This window comes from Babylonia areolata, chromosome 26 (assembly GCF_041734735.1).
Source record: "Babylonia areolata isolate BAREFJ2019XMU chromosome 26, ASM4173473v1, whole genome shotgun sequence".
NCBI classification, from domain to species: Eukaryota; Metazoa; Mollusca; class Gastropoda; order Neogastropoda; family Buccinidae; genus Babylonia; species Babylonia areolata.
Window position 1 is genome coordinate 29,877,890 of NC_134901.1, and position 18,599 is coordinate 29,896,488.

Consider the following 18,599-nt stretch of genomic DNA (forward strand, 5'->3'; position numbering starts at 1 on the left):
AGACCGTTAAATATTTATTCAGAGAAAGATTTGTGAACACTGCATCACATACTGGATTATGCCCCAAACTGCCATAAAGATATCCATAGAATCAGTCGGAATTCACAGTTAAAAATAATAAACCATGAGAGTTAATACCCTTGAATTGATGAAACGCAAAAATTTCCAGTCTTGACTCTTCTCAAAATGAAGTCCTTTTCACTTCATACAATGTTTAGAAGTACTTGTACTTGGCTCTACATGTTATTAGTTTAACAAAATACTCAATTTTCATATCAACTTTAAAACTATAAAACTAGAATGAACATAAAAGAGAAATTGAATCGACAGTGTCAACCGGGTGTAACTAAACTTGTACATCTATCTAGATCCAGAGAAAACGGCTAAATGTTGCAGTGTGATTGCAGCGATAGCCACGTCTCCTTTACTGCGGACTTAAAAAGAATTTTTAATTGTCCATAAAGATTTTTTGAATGCCCAAGACACACCAGAACAATATGATTTGAACAGTGTTCTCACTGCGAATACCGCAATCGATTTATCACCCTTTAAAGAAAAGAATGTTTAAATATTATATTTTTGAACGTCAGTTAAGGAGCCACGATAGTGTAATGGATAAGACAGTTTCTTCTCAGCGGAACACGTGGGGTTCGAATCTGCCGTTAGGACTTTTTTTTTCTTTTTTCTTTTTCTTTTAACCCGAAGCTTTATAATAACAAATACAGAACACATTTTAACGATTAGTTTGGGTTTTTTTTAAAGTGTATCACAAGTGAGTCTTGAAGGCCTTGCCTCTCTTGTTTTTGACATGAATTGAACCCTGTTACTGAGAGCGTTGCATCTAAAATATTTGGCACTGGGTAGTGTTTTTCACACAGAAACTTGATCCTGAAAGAGTTTAAACAGCATACTTACTTGACAGTTGTGCAGTGTATGTTGCTTAAATGATGATACCAATAACTGACCTGTATGGTTTTATTTATAACCCTGACCTTTGTGTAAATGATCATACCAATAACTGACCTGTATGGTTTTATTTATAACCCTGACCTTTGTGTAAATGATCATACCAATAACTGACCTGTGTGGTTTTATTTATAACCTTGACCTTTGTGTAAATGATCATACCAATAACTGACCTGTGTGGTTTTATTTATAACCTTGACCTTTGTTTAAATGATCATACCAATAACTGACCTGTATGGTTTCATTTATAGCCCTGACCTTTGTGTAAATGATCATACCAATAACTGACCTGTGTGGTTTTATTTATAACCTTGACCTTTGTGTAAATGATCATACCAATAACTGACCTGTATGGTTTCATTTATAGCCCTGACCTTTGTGTAAATGATGATACCAATAACTGACCTGTATGGTTTCATTTATAACCCTGACCTTTGTGTAAATGATGATACCAATAACTGACCTGTATGGTTTCATTTATAACCCTGACCTTTGTGTAAATGATGATACCAATAACTGACCTGTATGGTTTCATTTATAACCCTGACCTTTGTGTAAATGATCATACCAATAACTGACCTTTGTGGTTTCAGTTATAACCCTGACCTTTGTGGTTTCAGTTATAACCCTGACCTTTGTGGTTTCAGTTATAACCCTGACCTGTCCTCGGACCCGTATGGAGAGGAAGGATGCATCTGGTCCTTCAACTATTTCTTCTTCAACCGCAAGTTGAAGCGCATTGTCTTCTTCACCTGCAGAGCAACCAGGTGAGGACTGAATGTCAGATGTCAGTCCTGTTGACTGTGTACATGTCAGATGTCAATCCTGTTGACTGTAGAAAACTAAAGTGTTTTGAAACGTGTTTGTTTAGAAACGTGAGGGTGTCTGTGCCTTGGATACAGTGTTGACAACAGTGTTTTGAAATGTGTGTGTTTGGAAGCTTGGAGTGTCCGTGCATTGTATACAGTGTTGACTGAAAAGTGTTTTCTTATGTATGTATTTGGAACGGAGCCCTTGATGCAGAAGTGATTGCTGTGCATCGCCAAGGCCAGCTCCGCCTTTGGCAGACTCAGCAACAGGCTGTGGAACAACAAAGGCATCAGGCTCAGCACCAAGATGAAAACCTACAGAGCTGTTGTGCTGACCACCTTGTTGTACTGCTGTGAAACATGGACGACGTATCGCCATCACATTCAACAACTTGAGCAGTTTCACATGAGATGCTTACGAAAGATCCTCGGCATAAAGTGGCAAGACAGGGTCTCCAACCTCCAGATCCTAGAGAAGAGCGGCCTGCCCAGCATCGAAAGCCTGCTGATCCAGTGCCAGCTACGCTGGACAGGACACGTTGTCCACATGACAGACAGCAGGATCCCGAAGATGCTTTTGTATGGCCAGCTGAAGGAAGGCCACCGTGAACTTGGAAGACTCTGCAAGCGCTTCAAGGACACCTTGAAGACAACCTCAAAGCCTGTGACATAGACATCGCTTCCTGGGAAACTGATGCCCTTGACCGCTGTCGCTGGAGGATGCTGTGCTCTAGTGGCATAAAGACGTTTGAAAACAAGAGAATGCTGGCCATTAAGGAGAAGAGTGAGCGAAGGAAGCAGGGCTCAACTTCTGGAGACGTTTTCCCTTGCAACACCTGTGGGAAGTGCTGCGCATCCAGAATCGGCCTCTTCTCCCACATGAGGACACACACCGACAGATAAGCCTGCCTGCCTACTCATCCGTTGGACCGACGGGAGACTCCATGATCATTTGGAAACTTGAGGTTGTCAGTCCATCGTATACAGTCCTGACTTAACAGTGTTTTGATTTGTGTGTGTGTGGAAGCTTGAGTCTGTCAGTTCCTTGGATACAGTGTTGACAACAGTGTTTTGATACGTGTGTGTTTGGAATCTTGAGGCTGTCAGTGCATTGTATACAGTGTTTTGTTTATTTTGTGTGCAGCCGGTCAGCACTTTTTGGTGATTCTGGCATCGACATGGAGGAAATGGATCAGTCTGAAGCTATGATGTTTGATCAGTGAGTTTTTTGTTTGTTTTTTCTTTTTGTTTTTTATCCTGTGATTTGTGTAGTGAAGATTATCCTATTTTGAATGGCTATCTGTGCATATGTGATTTTTTATATGTGCATTTGTATGTCAAAGATTCTAGATATGAAAGAAATATATTGGGGGTGTTAGCCCACACACACCCCCCAAAAAAATTAACCAGTCATGGCTTTACATTCAGTAGTCCATACTTCGTCCCTGTTATGAAACACATAAATGTACACACACACACATTTACACACATACACACAGAGACACACACGCAAGAACGTGTACACACACACACACACAAGCATACACATACACATACAGACACACACACAGCCACACAGACAGACATGTACACACACAGAGACATGCACACACACACACACACACACACACACGAAACACCATCATTCTTCTCCACACTTAGGAAAACTAAATTGTGTATCATTGGAAGGCACAAAAGAAATAAACTATTAATATTATTATTATGAGATTGTTCGCCTAGCACTGGTTATTGCAACCACTCTATTTCACACACACACACACACACACACACACACACACACATTTATATATATGACAAGATGCAGAAGGAGACGATTGAAAACATCTCTTTCCATTTTCATTAAAGAAGAATAATAAGAAAACAGAATTAAAGACATTGTGTTTACTAACAGTAACTAAAAATGACAACATTTTGGTTCAGTTATGTCATTTCAAAACGTCACAATAATACAATGAAACGGACTAGCCAATAAGAAAATTTCTGTCAGGCCTGGCCTTAAAACTGGCTCGGCCAAGATGAAAGTCCAGTCTCTGCATCTTTTCTCTCAGGTCTGACCTGAAAACAGGTCAGGCCAACAAGAAAGTCCAATCTCTGCACTGTTTTCTCTCGGGTCTCTGGCCTTTGAACTGACCTCTTTCCGAAAACAGCTCTTCCCTCCCCTGCTGTGCAATACACTGGCTGTCTGCTGTTTGTCCAACTTTCTGTCCACTTATAGTATTGCCCTGGCCTTGTCCTGTCTGCTGTTTGATCAACTTTCTGTCCACATGTAGTATTACCTTGGCCTTGTCCTGTCTGCTGTTTGTCCAACTTTCTGTCCACATGTAGTATTGCCCTGGCCTTGTCCTGTCTGCTGTTTGTCCAACTTTCTGTCCACTTATAGTATTGCCCTGGCCTTGTCCTGTCTGCTGTTTGATCAACTTTCTGTCCACATGTAGTATTGCCCTGGCCTTGTCCTGTCTGCTGTTTGATCAACTTTCTGTCCACATGTAGTATTGCCTTGGCCTTGTCCTGTCTGCTGTTTGTCCAACTTTCTGTCCACATGTAGTATTGCCCTGGCCTTGTCCTGTCTGCTGTTTGTCCAACTTTCTGTCCACATGTAGTATTGCCCTGGCCTTGTCCTGTCTGCTGTTTGTCCAACTTTCTGTCCACATGTAGTATTGCCCTGGCCTTGTCCTGTCTGCTGTTTGATCAACTTTCTGTCCACATGTAGTATTGTCCTGGCATTGTCCTGTCTGCTGTTTGTCCAACTTTCTGTCCACATGTAGTATTGCCCTGGCCTTGTCCTGTCTGCTGTTTGTCCAACTTTCTGTCCACATGTAGTATTGCCCTGGCCTTGTCCTGTCTGCTGTTAGTCCAACTTTCTGTCCACATGTAGTATTGCCCTGGCCTTGTCCTGTCTGCTGTTTGTCCAACTTTCTGTCCACATGTAGTATTGCCCTGGCCTTGTCCTGTCTGCTGTTTGTCCAACTTTCTGTCCACATGTAGTATTGCCCTGGCCTTGTCCTGTCCTCTGTTAGTCCAACTTTCTGTCCACATGTAGTATTGCCCTGGCCTTGTCCTGTCTGCTGTTTGTCCAACTTTCTGTCCACATGTGGTATTGCCCCGGCCTTGTCCTGTCTGCTGTTTGTCCAACTTTCTGTCCACATGTGGTATTGCCCTGGCCTTGTCCTGTCCTCTGTTAGTCCAACTTTCTGTCCACATGTAGTATTGCCCTGGTCTTGTCCTGTCTGCTGTTTGTCCAACTTTCTGTCCACATGTAGTATTGCCCCGGCCTTGTCCTGTCTGCTGTTTGTCCAACTTTCTGTCCACATGTAGTATTGCCCTGGCCTTGTCCTGTCCTCTGTTACTCCAACTTTCTGTCCACATGTAGTATTGCCCTGGCCTTGTCCTGTCTGCTGTTTGTCCAACTTTCTGTCCACATGTAGTATTGCCCTGGCCTTGTCCTGTCCTCTGTTAGTCCAACTTTCTGTCCACATGTAGTTTTCAGTTTTGTCTTTCAGTTTTCTGAATCAAAGAGTCATGGTGTGAATGGCTGGGGCGATAGCGCTTAGATTTATCTCCTGACCAGATAAAGTGCTATATAAATACCTTTAATGTTACTACTATCATAGTCTTAAATAAAGTAAAAGTCCTGACCTTTCTTGTGTTGTTGCAGGTATGATGACGATCTGTAAGAAGTGCCTTCCCTGGATTTGCACTTCTTTTAACCCAGCGGCAGCTGAAATACTGTTATCAGTCGGTCTTGACGCACCTGGTTGTATACAGTGTCAAGCACTTTTGTGTACTCTTCTCAGTATTTCATTGTAAATCATTATTGTTCATACTTTTGCTTGACTTAAATTGGTCACTTCTCATGTTGGTTTGTGTGTGTATGTGTGTGTGTGTGTTTGTTATTTTCAGGAAACTTGTGTGTACCAAGTTTTTTGTTTTGTTTGGTTTCATATTTATTAACTGTTTTTTTTTTGGTTTTTTTTGTGCTTTTTATATATGTATGAGGTGAATAAATATATCTATTTACTAAGAAGTGTAGTGATGTTCATCGATTTTGTTTTGTTCTGCATATTTATTGAATGTATCCAGATATAACTCAAGATGACGTATACACACTGTCATTGCAGTCACAAGCAGTGAAGTCTGATGAGTTCCTTGAAAAATATTGTTTACATTTGTTTTATTGCCATTTTAGTGTGCACAGCCCTGAAAAAGTTGCAGATGGCTTTTTGAACATGTACAATGGTATGATTAGTTTTAGTTAAATATCTCTCGCTCAAGTGAGAGTGAATATTTTTTATTTTATGGAACTGCATGAAAATGTCAACAATAATCACAGATGAAAGTTCTTTGTGGTTGATGTTGGTTTTGTGCCATGCCTAAGCTAAAACAGTAAAGGCCACTTTGCATGAATATATGCAAATATACATGCACACTTGTGCATATTCACATGCACACACACACACACACACACACACACACACTTTCTCTCTCCCTCATGTACACACGCGATTATATCAAGAACAGGACATCTACAACATTGCATTTTACACAGTGTTTTCTGAAAAGGGGAACTGTCCTCCCATTAGCAGAAACACACTTTGCCAGACAATTGTGCTCCAGAAATGGAGAGAGATGTGAAGGAAGCACTGTCAGGTTGTCTTTGAAGCAGAAAGTAGACCCCCCAAAAAATCAATAGAATAGAAGCGCACTAAACTGTGTTGTAAGAAAGTAGACCCCCCAAAAAATCAATAGAATAGAAGCGCACTAAACTGTGTTGTAAGAATCCTGTCACAGAATTTGATCCACACTGAATCCTGTTTATCACTTTCCAGTAATGATATATTTCACTACATTCAATTCAAGTTGCTCTGGGGTGAGCACAGCAGTTGTTTTTTTCCTCCCCCCACTGTCTTCATTCTGTCAGTGTGTTTGTGTGGTTAGTGGGGTGATTTAGTTCCACACAGAATTTGGTCAGGAACAATAGTGCTCACCGCTGGAGGCCCTGAGCTCTGCTTGGCAGTGAAGAGATCATGGCTGTGGTCAGCCACATGCTGGTATCCACATTCAGCCTTCTGGCCTTCTTTCTGGCTCTGCATCATGTTCTGCTTCACTCCACTTAACTTGTCCTCTTTTTTTTTCAGCCTCTCATGAAAGATTCCTCTTCACTCTTGTACTTCTGTTAGTTACAAGAATCTGTGCAGGAATCAGGCGAACTGATAATCATGTTCAGACACATTGTGTCTAGTCAACCACCAGCCAGTAGTGATACTGACATCCTTGTTGACGATAAGCGATGAACAATGAACAACATGTAGGGAATAACATCAGAAACATTGTATCTAGTTTACCACCAACCAGTAATGATAATGACATCCTTGTTGATGATAAACGATAAACAATGAACAGCATGTAGGGAATAATATCAGACACATTGTATCTAGTTAACCACCAACCAGTAGTGATACTGACGTCCTTGTTGATGATAAACAATGAACAATGAACAACATGTCAGGAATAACATCACATTGTATCTAGTTAACCACCAACCAGTAATGATACTGACGTCCTTGACGATAAACGATGAACAATGAACAATGTGTAGGGAATAACATCACATTGTATCTAGTTAACCACCAACCAGTAATGATACTGACGTCCTTGACGATAAACAATGAACAATGTGTAGGGAATAACATCACATTGTATCTAGTTAACCACCAACCAGTAATGATACTGACGTCCTTGACGATAAACGATGAACAATGTGTAGGGAATAACATCACAGTGTATCTTGTTAACCACCAACCAGTAGTGATACTGATGTCCTTGTTGACGATAAACAATGAACAACATGTCGGGAATAACATCAGACACATTGTATCTAGTTAGCCACCAACCAGTAGTGATACTGACGTCCTTGTTGACGATAAACAATGAACAACATGTAGGGAATAACATCACATTGTATCTAGTTAACCACCAACCAGTAGTGATACTGACGTCCTTGTTGACGATAAACAATGAACAATGAACAACATGTCGGGAATAACATCACATTGTATCTAGTTAACCACCAACCAGTAATGATACTGACGTCCTTGACGATAAACGATGAACAATGTGTAGGGAATAACATCACATTGTATCTAGTTAACCACCAACCAGTAATGATACTGACGTCCTTGACAATAAACGATGAACAATGTGTAGGGAATAACATCACATTGTATCTAGCAAGGTTCGTAGGGTCCTTTCAAGTCCTTTTAAGTCCTTAGGAATTGGATTTTGGTCAAAAGGCCTTTTAAGTGCTTTGATTCAGCAAGTTGGTCCTTTTAACTCATCAGGAGGTCCTTTTAATTTTTGAAAGGTACTGTTAAGTCCTGTTTTATGAAGAGAAAGAGACTTGAGAACGAAACTGAAACACCTTCGACACCAAAACCGCAAGTTGCAAAGCGCGTTGAAAGATGCCGACGCGATCGTCTGAAACTCAGTACTTACTGTAGGAGGATACAGCCTATAGGCCTAGGCCCTAACAGTAGTGCGCTTTCTGCTCGCTGGCAGACGCGAAGCGTGGTACAGTGGCTGTGAGTCACGCCTGCTGCTGCTGCTTTGCTTAGGCCTAGCCTGTAGTGACATGAATTGCAAAGACTAAATACGACAGTCAAATGGGGTTAGCTGTTCTTCCGTTTATGAGAGGTAAGTGTCTGCTGTTCTGCATGTCAAATAGATTGGGGTGTACTGTAAAGTCATGTCGGCAAAGGTCCTTTTAAACTGATTTGAGGTCCTTATAAAGTCCTTTAAAGGTCCTTTTTTGGCTTCATGCCCACCACCTGGGAACCCTGTCTAGTTAACCACCAACCAGTAATGATACTGACGTCCTTGTTGACGATAAACAATGAACAACATGTCGGGAATAACACCAGACACATTGTATCTAGTCAGCCACCAACCAGTAGTGATACTGACGTCCTCGTTGACAATGAACAATGAACAAGGCATGTAGGGAATAACATCAGACACATTGTGTCTAGTTAGCCACTAACCAGTCATGACACTGATGTCATCTGATGTTGAACAACATGCATGGAATAATGTAATCATATCTGAAATGATAGGACACAATTAGGAATGTAACTACGTCACAGAGGTGGTTCTTCAGTTTACAGACACAGTATGTTTTGATGGAAGTGAGTTGTGGCTTTGTAATTAATTTCCCAGAGCAGTTATTTTGTCTTTGTTTTGTTGTGATGTGATTGACCTGTCACTTGGATCACCCATGTGCATACACACAACACAACACACACCACAGAGTTTCCTGCTATGCTTTCGGTCCTTAAAGCTTGATTTTTTTGGTTTGTTTTTTGTTTATTTTGTGTTGGTTCATTTACTTCCTCACTTCATCACCATTCAGTTTGTGTCTTTACATTGTGTTGAACTACGCTTATTTGTATCACTCTTAAATGCTTTAAATTTTTTTTTTAGCCAAAATGTTTACATTTTAGGACACGCAACAGCAAGGAAAATATATGTATGCATTAATGAATATTTCATAATTTATACTTTGTTGGTTTTGCTTTGTTGTTGTTGCTAGTTTGCTTTTGGAAATAATCTGTACAGCTGGAGTGATTGCATGTATATTTTTGCAGATAATCTGTAAAGTGGAAAATGATATCCTGTGTGCTCCTTTCTCAGCTCTCAGCAGTTTTTGTGGCTTGACTTTTTCATTCTGTTAGACTGGTTAGTCTCCCTTCTCCCCCAGTTTTGTGTTGACGCGGTTGAGCATTTGTATGGTTTGACAGTCCTGATATGACCCTGTGCAGTCGGCTGGACTATCAGCAACAAGAACTAGAATTCAAACTCCCCTCTCCCTCTCTCCCGTGGCATGCTCTTTGTTTGTCTTGCTGAAGCTCTGCGTCAGTGAGGGAGAAACTGCTTGGTTTGTGTTGCTGGAGCTGTCAGTGCTCGGTTTGTGTTGCTGGAGCTGTCAGTGCTTGGTTTGTGTTGCTGGAGCTGTCAGTGCTCGGTTTGTGTTGCTGGAGCTGTCAGTGCTCGGTTTGTGTTGCTGGAGCTGTCAGTGCTTGGTTTGTGTTGCTGGAGCTGTCACTGCTTGGTTTGTGTTGCTGGAGCTGTCAGTGCGTGGTTTGTGTTGCAGCTGTTTGCTTAGTTACAAGGTCTTTCTCAGCTAGGTGCTGTGCTTAGCAACAGGACTTGATTTGGTTTTCTGTACATTTAGTTTGTCAGTGTGTGCAGTTCCTCCCCTTGTGTAGAGACTGACACAGTTCCTCCCCTTGTGTAAATACTGTGACATACAGTTCCTCCCCTTGTGTAAATACTGTGACATGAAGTTGGTGCCAGGACAGGTTTGCATGAGCGACCTTCGCAGTGCTAAGTTTGCTTTGTGTTCAAATTGTCCCAAGTGTATGCCAGTTTCATAGACTGAAACTATGTACGCTGAGCTAACTCAGCATTGCAGAGATCACTGATGAGGCAGTTCTGGGGGATTCTGTTTGCAGTGAAGTGTGTCATGTGACACAGCCCTGGGAGATTCCATCTGCAGTAAATTGTGTCAGTGGAAGGTGTTGTGTTGAGTGGCAGAAAGAACAAATACAGACAAAACCCTGCCCTTTTCTCATGGTTGAGAACAGTTGTCAGAAGTCCTGTGTGAGATACAGTTGGTGCTTGGAAGGAAGCATTTGGTGGACTAAAATCAGCATTGAATTTTGTACCAAGTTGAACAAATCAAAATGGGGAGTTTCTGAAAACTCAAGAATATTTGAATTTCAGAATTCTTCTGTGGAAATGAAGGATAATGGATGTTTTTATGTGGAAGGTGTTAAGTGCACACGCTGCACTGAAGTTGTTTGCGAGCATGCAATTACAATTTTTGTTTTATTATCAGTGCAACTGTTGTTTTTCTTGTGTCTTGTTTCCAATATTGTAATTTGTTTTTTGAACACATGACTGATTGGTCCTGTGAAGGGTTGATTCTTAAAGGAATGCATATAGTATGATCTTGTGAAGGACTGATTCTTAAACGAATGCATATTCCAACTGTTTGTAGCCCTGCCAACTGTATCAGGACTGAAAAGATTTTAGTTAACAGAGTCCTTGTAGCCCTGCCAATGGTATCAGGACTGAAAGGACTTTTGTTTACGACGACACCCACAGATAAGTTGAAGCCATCAAATGACTGAAGTCCTGGCAGAAAAAAACTTGGGCACTGATGACAGTGCCTATCCTCTTGCTGACTGATGTATCTCTAATTTATTGCTTAGGGATTAGAGCAACAGATGACGGGGAAATACGGAGTCATTGCAGAACAAACTGTGAACAGTTTGTCAGCTGAGCATGCAGGAAAACACATGAAATTAATCACTGAATTTGTAAAATGTCTTTTTAGAAGAAAACTTATTTTGTGGTGGCTAATTTACATGATACGAGATAGATGATATATGCCCTTGTATTTGATCATCATCAGTGTCATCAAGGCAGCAGCTTAGCTTGTTTGGTATTTGACATTCTCCTTCAATTTTTGTTTGTTTGGGTTTTTTTCTTCTTTTTTTCTCTCTCTCTTCTGTTAGGTTTGCTGTAAATATGCTCTCATAGGACAGCCAGACAGGCTGTAAGTTAATGCAGAGTTTATTTTCCATGGAAAGTTGCGGATACAGCTTTACTTCTTCGTGTTAGGCAGAGTTATTTTCCATGAAAAGTTGTGGATACAGTCTGTTACTTCTTCGTGTTAGGCAGAGTTTATTTTCCATGGAAAGTTGTGGATACAGTCTGTTACCTCTTGATGTTAGGCAGGGTTTATTTTCCATGGAAAGTTGTGGAGACAGTCTGTTACTTCTTACTGTTATGCAGTTTATTTTCCATGGAAAGTTATGGAGAAAGTCTTTACTTCTTAGTATTATGCAGTTTATTTTCCATGGAAAGTAGTGGAGACAGGCTTTCACTTCTTAGTGTTATACAAGTTTATTTTCCATGGAAAGATGTGGAGACAGGCTGTTACTTTTTAATGTTATGCAGTTTATTTTTCATGGAAAGTTGCACAGCTATGAACAGTCGCTTGATCACATGCTGACAGTGCATGTGGAGTTGTGTTGTATGACGATAAGGGTGGCAGTGACTAGTAGGTGGTCAACAAATCTGATCGTATTATGATAAGGTTGCTGGTGAATTGTGGATCAACAAATATGATCAGGAGCTGGTATCTGTTGCTAGTTTTGGCCTGAGTCTCATCAAGTCACTTCTTTTTTTTTAATAAAAAAAAAAAAAAAAAATCTTTTAACAGCCAAATACCACACACATTTGTTTCAAGGGGCCTGAAAAAACTTGAGTGCTTACGACAGCAAAAAGGAAAATGATTAAAAATAAAATACATGACATGTAATTGGATAACAATGGCTGTTGGTGGGAACAGTCATTCATCGAAGATCACTTAAAGCAGTTTGTTTTCAATGAATTATTCTGAACTTGGATGTTTTTTCATCTGGTTTGAGAAGATGTTGCTTCTAGTTTCAGTCCTGCTTTGTTCTGTTTATGCATTCACATTTCATTTTCAGTCTGTAGTGGGAAGAGAATAATTGGAATTTTGTTTTTCATATGATTGGAGTTGTTGCTGTTGGAGACATTGGTCACATTCTGATTTATTGGATGCTTGTAACTCTTGTTGCTTTCCTGGACACCCATCTTATGATTGGATCTTGTTTTGATGTTATATTAGTTGCACACTTTTAGCCTCATGTTTTGTGTTACTATCAGTTTGTTTTAGCTTTTAAAAAAAAAGAAGTATTGTCTATATGCAAAATAATGGGTGTTTATTCAGTTAATAAGAATATTTCACACAGAATAGTTTCTCCCTAAAAATGGTGAATATTAGTTATTTTCACAGCCAATAAAACCTGTTGTGTTATTTTTGAATGAACATGGATTGCAGTATGTGTTGGATGGCTGATAAACCTGTGGATGTGTTATTCCACATTTTTTGTGTGTGTGTGTGTGTGTTTTGGTTGTTTTTTGTGTGAAAGGATATAGGTTTTACATATAACATTTACTTATAGAAGAGAACATGCTTTGTGTGAAACACTTGAAAATGGTGCATTGCACAAGGACAGAACATCTCCGGCCAAATTCTGTTCAACAGATTGAATCATGTCAGTGTTGTGTGGATACTGGAATCACAACATACCCAGCATGCACACCCCAGAAAGCACATTTACACAGTCTTCTGCCTTCACTGTTGTGTAAAAGCCCTCATACACAGGTCTACAAAGCCTGCTCATAGATTTAAAAGTGAAAACTGCAGAAAGAAAGAAAGCACCAGATCCCCTTCAGCACATTGGAATTTTTTTACTTTCAGGGATGTTCACTTTAAACAGCCTTCAATTTCAGCCTTTTTTGAAAGCCTGTAACTCCTCAATATATCCATACTTGTGGCTCAAACTTGTTTCTTGTTTGCTGATCATCTGTTTATCTATCTATACATCTATCTATTTATCTATCAATATCAATATCGACCTATCTATCTATCTGTATATACTGTTGAACGATACTGTTAAAAGACTACTGATGGGTTTGCACATTTATGTTTATTGGAAGAAAAACAACAAAATATTTTTTTAACAAGAAGAGCTAAAAAAGAAAAATCTACACCTGAATATCAGTATGCTTCATGAATCTCACAATACACATCTTAATTCCAGTTTGAAGTAAAAACTTGCGGCAATAGATATGGTCTACAAACTACAAAAGAACATTCACCACAATGAAATGTTGAGATTACATGATGATCAATAAGTGAATAACAAAATAACAAAGTCAAGCCAGATTAGTCCCCTACCATTTTATGTAAAGACATACACTGGCCTTCACTGTTTTACACTGCAACCACGCTCTCTTTTCTTTTCCCAATCTGCATTTGTTTTCCTACCAAAGAGGGTTTTTCTCCTGGGACAACCCTTTCATTCTGTGCATTCTTAAATGTTTGTGTATTGGTTTCCTATCAAAGTAGGTTTTTTTCTCCAGGGACAACCATTTCACTGCCCTGCATTGTTTAATGCTTTCTCAGTGTAAGCTGCACACAGGACCATGGTTTATCGTCTCATCCATCCAAAGGACAGTTCATACTGGAGGAAAACTACTGGTCCTGTTTCCAACTTCAACCTAATTCAATTTGGTGTGATTGTTATGACAAAAATCAGACAGTCTGGGAGATTGCCAATGAAGAAAGTAATAGTCACGACGGCTATTTATCAGCTACGATCCACAGGCTGAAGTTTACGGGACAAACATTTTTTAGCTGAGGTCAGATAAGTGACATTCAAACACATAACCACAGATACACAGTCATGATTCGATGAACCTGAGGGGAAAAACAACACCAAAATCATGAAGAGAGGGTCTTGCACAGGTCTGACAATGCCTTCCAGGAATTGGAGACAAAAAGTGTATACAAGATTCTACTTACGTTATAATACTAAACAATTTACCAAGAATCAAGAAAAAATATAAACAAATCTAACTGCAGTAGAAAGATACATCCTTCACTTATGTGGGAAATCACATTTGTTGCCAATAAGCTGAAAACAAAAACCATTTGAACCATGCGAAGATGTTAGCACCATAAACATTCAACTATGCAACAAAGGTTTTCACATGGTAAGTATATTTAACCAAACAAGGATAATAATACAAACATATCACTCAACTTAACAGACATATGGATACATATACTGCTTTGGTTCAAAAGCATATCTTGAGTATCTCAGCTTTATATTTTGATATAAGCATACAAAATGAAACAATAGGCAGGAATGTCAGACCCCTGCCGGAGTCTGCAATAGTGGGTCACGGTTAAGTATGTGTAATTAAAGCAATATTTGGTGTTTCTAATTATACGTATGTTACAAGCTGAAATAAACTGAGACATGAAATCTACAGATGCTGTCTTTGAGACTCAAACCACCTAAAGAAGCTGCCTATGGGATGAACTCAAACAAGCACACCCCCTGAAAAACAATCCTGAGAAAAGATACAAGTGAGCTTAATTACATACAATGAACCACGTATGTACAGGTGACAAGTTGTGAGAGAGTTACACATCCCTTACTCCCCTTCATCAACATGCCAAATTGAAAACAAATGTTAAAACTCAAAGCAGAAATTATACAAGCATGTAAAATTCCCTATCATGGTTTTGAATAAACAAATCTAGTCCTCTTTCTTTCTTTTTCAACGTATACAAATGATAAGACTCCAAGCAGCATACTATTAAAAAAAGAGTAAAATTCCATATGGTTTTGAATGAATAAAATTGGACATTTTGTTCCTTCAATATTTTTTGTTATTGTCTGGTGTCTACAATGGAATAAAAAATCCTACAACGACACCAAAACATCAGCTGGCTCATTTGAACACTTCCACACTGACAGGAAAAACAACAACAAAAAGCCTCTGTAGGTTTGAAGTACTTCAGACAAGCCAAGTGTTCAGATTGTGTCTTTGGACAAAGCTGAACAATGTTTCTTTTATCAGGAAAATGTATTCCTCTTGGAAAAAACAACAACACTAAACACAAACTAAACATGCAAAGAATTCCCAAATTATGAGTAAAAAAGGTCAGTCATGTCAAGAATTTAACAAGAAGTGTACTTGTGCAACCAAAATTTGAACAGATATGTGCCACTGCACTGAGGACTGAACCATGATAAGTGTTCCAACATGAACATACCTCAAACACTGAACCATGATAAGTGTTCCAACATGACCATACCTCAAACACTGAACCATGATAAGTGTTCCAACATGACCATACCTCAAACACTGAACCATGATCAACTGTTCCAACATGACCATACCTCAAACACTGAACCATGATAAGTGTTCCAACATGACCATACCTCAAACACTGAATCATTATAAGTGTTCCAACATGACCATACCTCAAACATTGAACCATGATAAGTGTTCCAACATGACCATACCTCAAACACTGAACCATGATCAACTGTTCCAACATGACCATACCTCAAACACTGAACCATGATCAACTGTTCCAACATGACCATACCTCAAACACTGAACTTTACAGTACACACATTTGGATCCACAAGTCAAGCAAGACCTTTACAGTGTGGCAAGTTTGAAATGCAGCTGTGTGTGCTTTTTTTTTTCAAGAAATACAAGCAGCACTAAGAAACAAACTGACAACACTGAAGGCATGAGTGTCAAGTGGGGGGGGAGCGGGGGGGGGGGGGGGGGGGGGGAGGGGGGGGGTATGTGAGCACTGAGATTGCTACGTCAACAACCAACAGGAGAATGATTTTTACAAAGGATGATACATTGTGTAAAGGCACACTTCTCTATAAAAATTAAAAAATAAAATAAAAAAAAGAGAAAAAAATGCATGTATGACCATTATTAAAGATGATATTGATTAGGAGTAGCTTTGTAACGCATGATTTTGTGTTGTGAGTAAATGCAGCCTGACTAGCATGATATCCATTAGGAGTAGTTTTGTAACTCATGACTTAGTGTTGTGAGTAAATAAAGCCTGGTGTTTTAAAAAAATCTTTATATACACTTTCTTCCTTAAAAAAAGTATCAGTTGTTTCCCTTGTTCAATGAATGACTTCCCCTTTACAAAGTTCATTAAAAAATCATTTAATTTAATTGTACTTCTATTCATTTCATAAATCCATCTTTGAATCCACCACCAATCTATCCTGTTTCCACCAACTCACCATACAGATCACTACAACTCCCTACCCCAACCGTTCTCTCCTTTCAACATTCAAATGTCAACTTGATTACTTTGACTGGATGTCTACATCAGCAGTGTGTATGTCAGGACAATCAATACAATTCTTTTCAGCTTACTCCTTCTGGATCAACTTGTCAAGCTGGTTATGACAGACTGCTTTCAAACTATCCAACATAATTAACAGTTCCATTATCAACTTTACCCATAAATCACAGTCATGGGCAAATGATCTAAAAGTAACCCAAATAATCAACAAGTAACTATCAAATATAACAGTTACATCATCAGCTGTAACCATGAATTTTAATTATGGAAAAATTACCTAAAAGTAACCAAAATTATCAACACTTAAAGCATCTAACATCTCAATGAAAGAATATAAAGAGCATTATGAGCTGGGTAACCACTAACAAAGATTTTTAAGCTGAACTGTCCCAATTATAGTAATCAACACAACCTATCTGCGCTCTTAATATATGAGCGAGCATTATGAGCGAGTTACGTGTACAGTTAACAACAGTTCATTAGCATAATGAGCTGATTTTGTGCACTTTGTACAGTGATTTCAACCCCATTATGAGCAACTTAGTGCTTATTTTATTGTTCATTTGAACTCCAGTATGAGCTGGTTAAGTACATGTTACAGTTCATATGAACTCCAGTATGAGCTCCATTATGTGCTTGTCAAGTTATGTTTTACAATTCTCTTGAAGTCTGCTGTGTGCTAGTCAAATTCATTTCTACAGTTCTTCTGTTGTGTGCTAGTCAAATTCATCTTTACAATTCTTCTGAAGTCCATTATGTGCTAGTCAAATTCATTTCTACAGTTCCGCTGAAGCCCATTATGTGCCAGTCAAAGTCATTTTTACAGTTGTTTTGGACTCCACAAGTCTGGAATTTGCACAACAGCAGACATTCCACAAATCAGAGATGAAAGTAGCTGAGTTATTATATAAAGAGAAAATAAACAGTTTCTGAGGGATGAATGAGTTGAGCCTCTCTCTCTCTCTCTCTGTGTGTGTGTGTGTGTGTGTGTGTGTGTGTGAAGTGGCTGGGCAGTGGATGGGATGTTTGGTTTGGTTCTCCATGTCAGAGAGTACTCTGTGTGTGTGTGTGTGTGTGTGTGTGTGAAGTGGCTGGGCAGTGGATGGGATGTTTGGTTTGGTTCTCCATGTCAGAGAGTACTCTGTGTGTGTGTGTGTGTGTGTGTGTGTGTGTGTGTGTGTGAAGTGGCTGGGCAGTAGATGGGATGTTTGGTTTGGTTCTCCATGTCGGAGAGCACTCTGTGTGTTTGTATGTGTGTGTGTGTGTGTGTGTGTGTGTGTGTGTGTTTTATAACAAGGGGCTAGGTAATGGATGGTACGCATAGTTTGGTGCTTCATGTCGATGAACTGTGGTCACACACTTGCTCTTCACATGTTCCAGGTCCACCAAGAGGCTGAAGACAGATATAATAAAACAGCTGTTATCAGGACAGATACACATCACAAAACAGCTGTTATCAGGACACACACACACACATCACAAAACAGCTGTTATCAGGACACACACACATCATAAAACAGCTGTTATCAGGACAGACACATCATAAAACAGCTGTTATCAGGACACACACACACACATAATAAAACAGCTGTTATCAGGACAGACACATCATAAAACAGCTGTTATCAGGACACACACACACATCATAAAACAGCTGTTATCAGGACAGACACATCATAAAACAGCTGTTATCAGGACAGACACATAATAAAACAGCTGTTATCAGGACAGACACACATCATAAAACAGCTGTTATCAGGACACACACACACATCATAAAACAGCTGTTATCAGGAAACACACACATCATAAAACAGCTGTTATCAGGACAGACACATCATAAAACAGTTGTTATCAGGACACACACACATCATAAAACAGCTGTTATCAGGACACACACACACACACATCATAAAACAGCTGTTATCAGGACACACACACACACACACATCATAAAACAGCTGTTATCAGGACACACACACACACACACATCATAAAACAGC

At 39.4% G+C, this 18,599-nt stretch overlaps 2 protein-coding genes across 3 annotated transcripts in view; one reads left to right on the forward strand and one right to left on the reverse strand.

The window, feature by feature from the left end:
- Positions 1-12,048, forward strand: part of LOC143300688 (repressor of RNA polymerase III transcription MAF1 homolog) — a 47,107-nt gene extending 35,059 nt beyond the window's left edge. Inside the window, exons 5-7 of the mRNA XM_076614537.1 lie at positions 1,614-1,733; positions 2,920-2,994; positions 5,452-12,048. Of these exons, the coding sequence (XP_076470652.1) occupies positions 1,614-1,733; positions 2,920-2,994; positions 5,452-5,470 (214 nt within the window). The 3' untranslated portion in view covers positions 5,471-12,048. The remainder of the gene's footprint in view (positions 1-1,613; positions 1,734-2,919; positions 2,995-5,451) is intronic.
- A 4,299-nt stretch (positions 12,049-16,347) lies between these two features.
- The window catches only part of LOC143300687 (N-terminal EF-hand calcium-binding protein 1-like), a 28,879-nt gene continuing 26,627 nt past the window's right edge, over positions 16,348-18,599 (reverse strand). For both annotated transcript variants that reach the window (XM_076614535.1, XM_076614536.1), the window contains one exon: positions 16,348-17,989. In XM_076614535.1, coding sequence (XP_076470650.1) covers positions 17,964-17,989 — 26 coding nt within the window. In that variant the 3' untranslated portion in view covers positions 16,348-17,963. The remainder of the gene's footprint in view (positions 17,990-18,599) is intronic.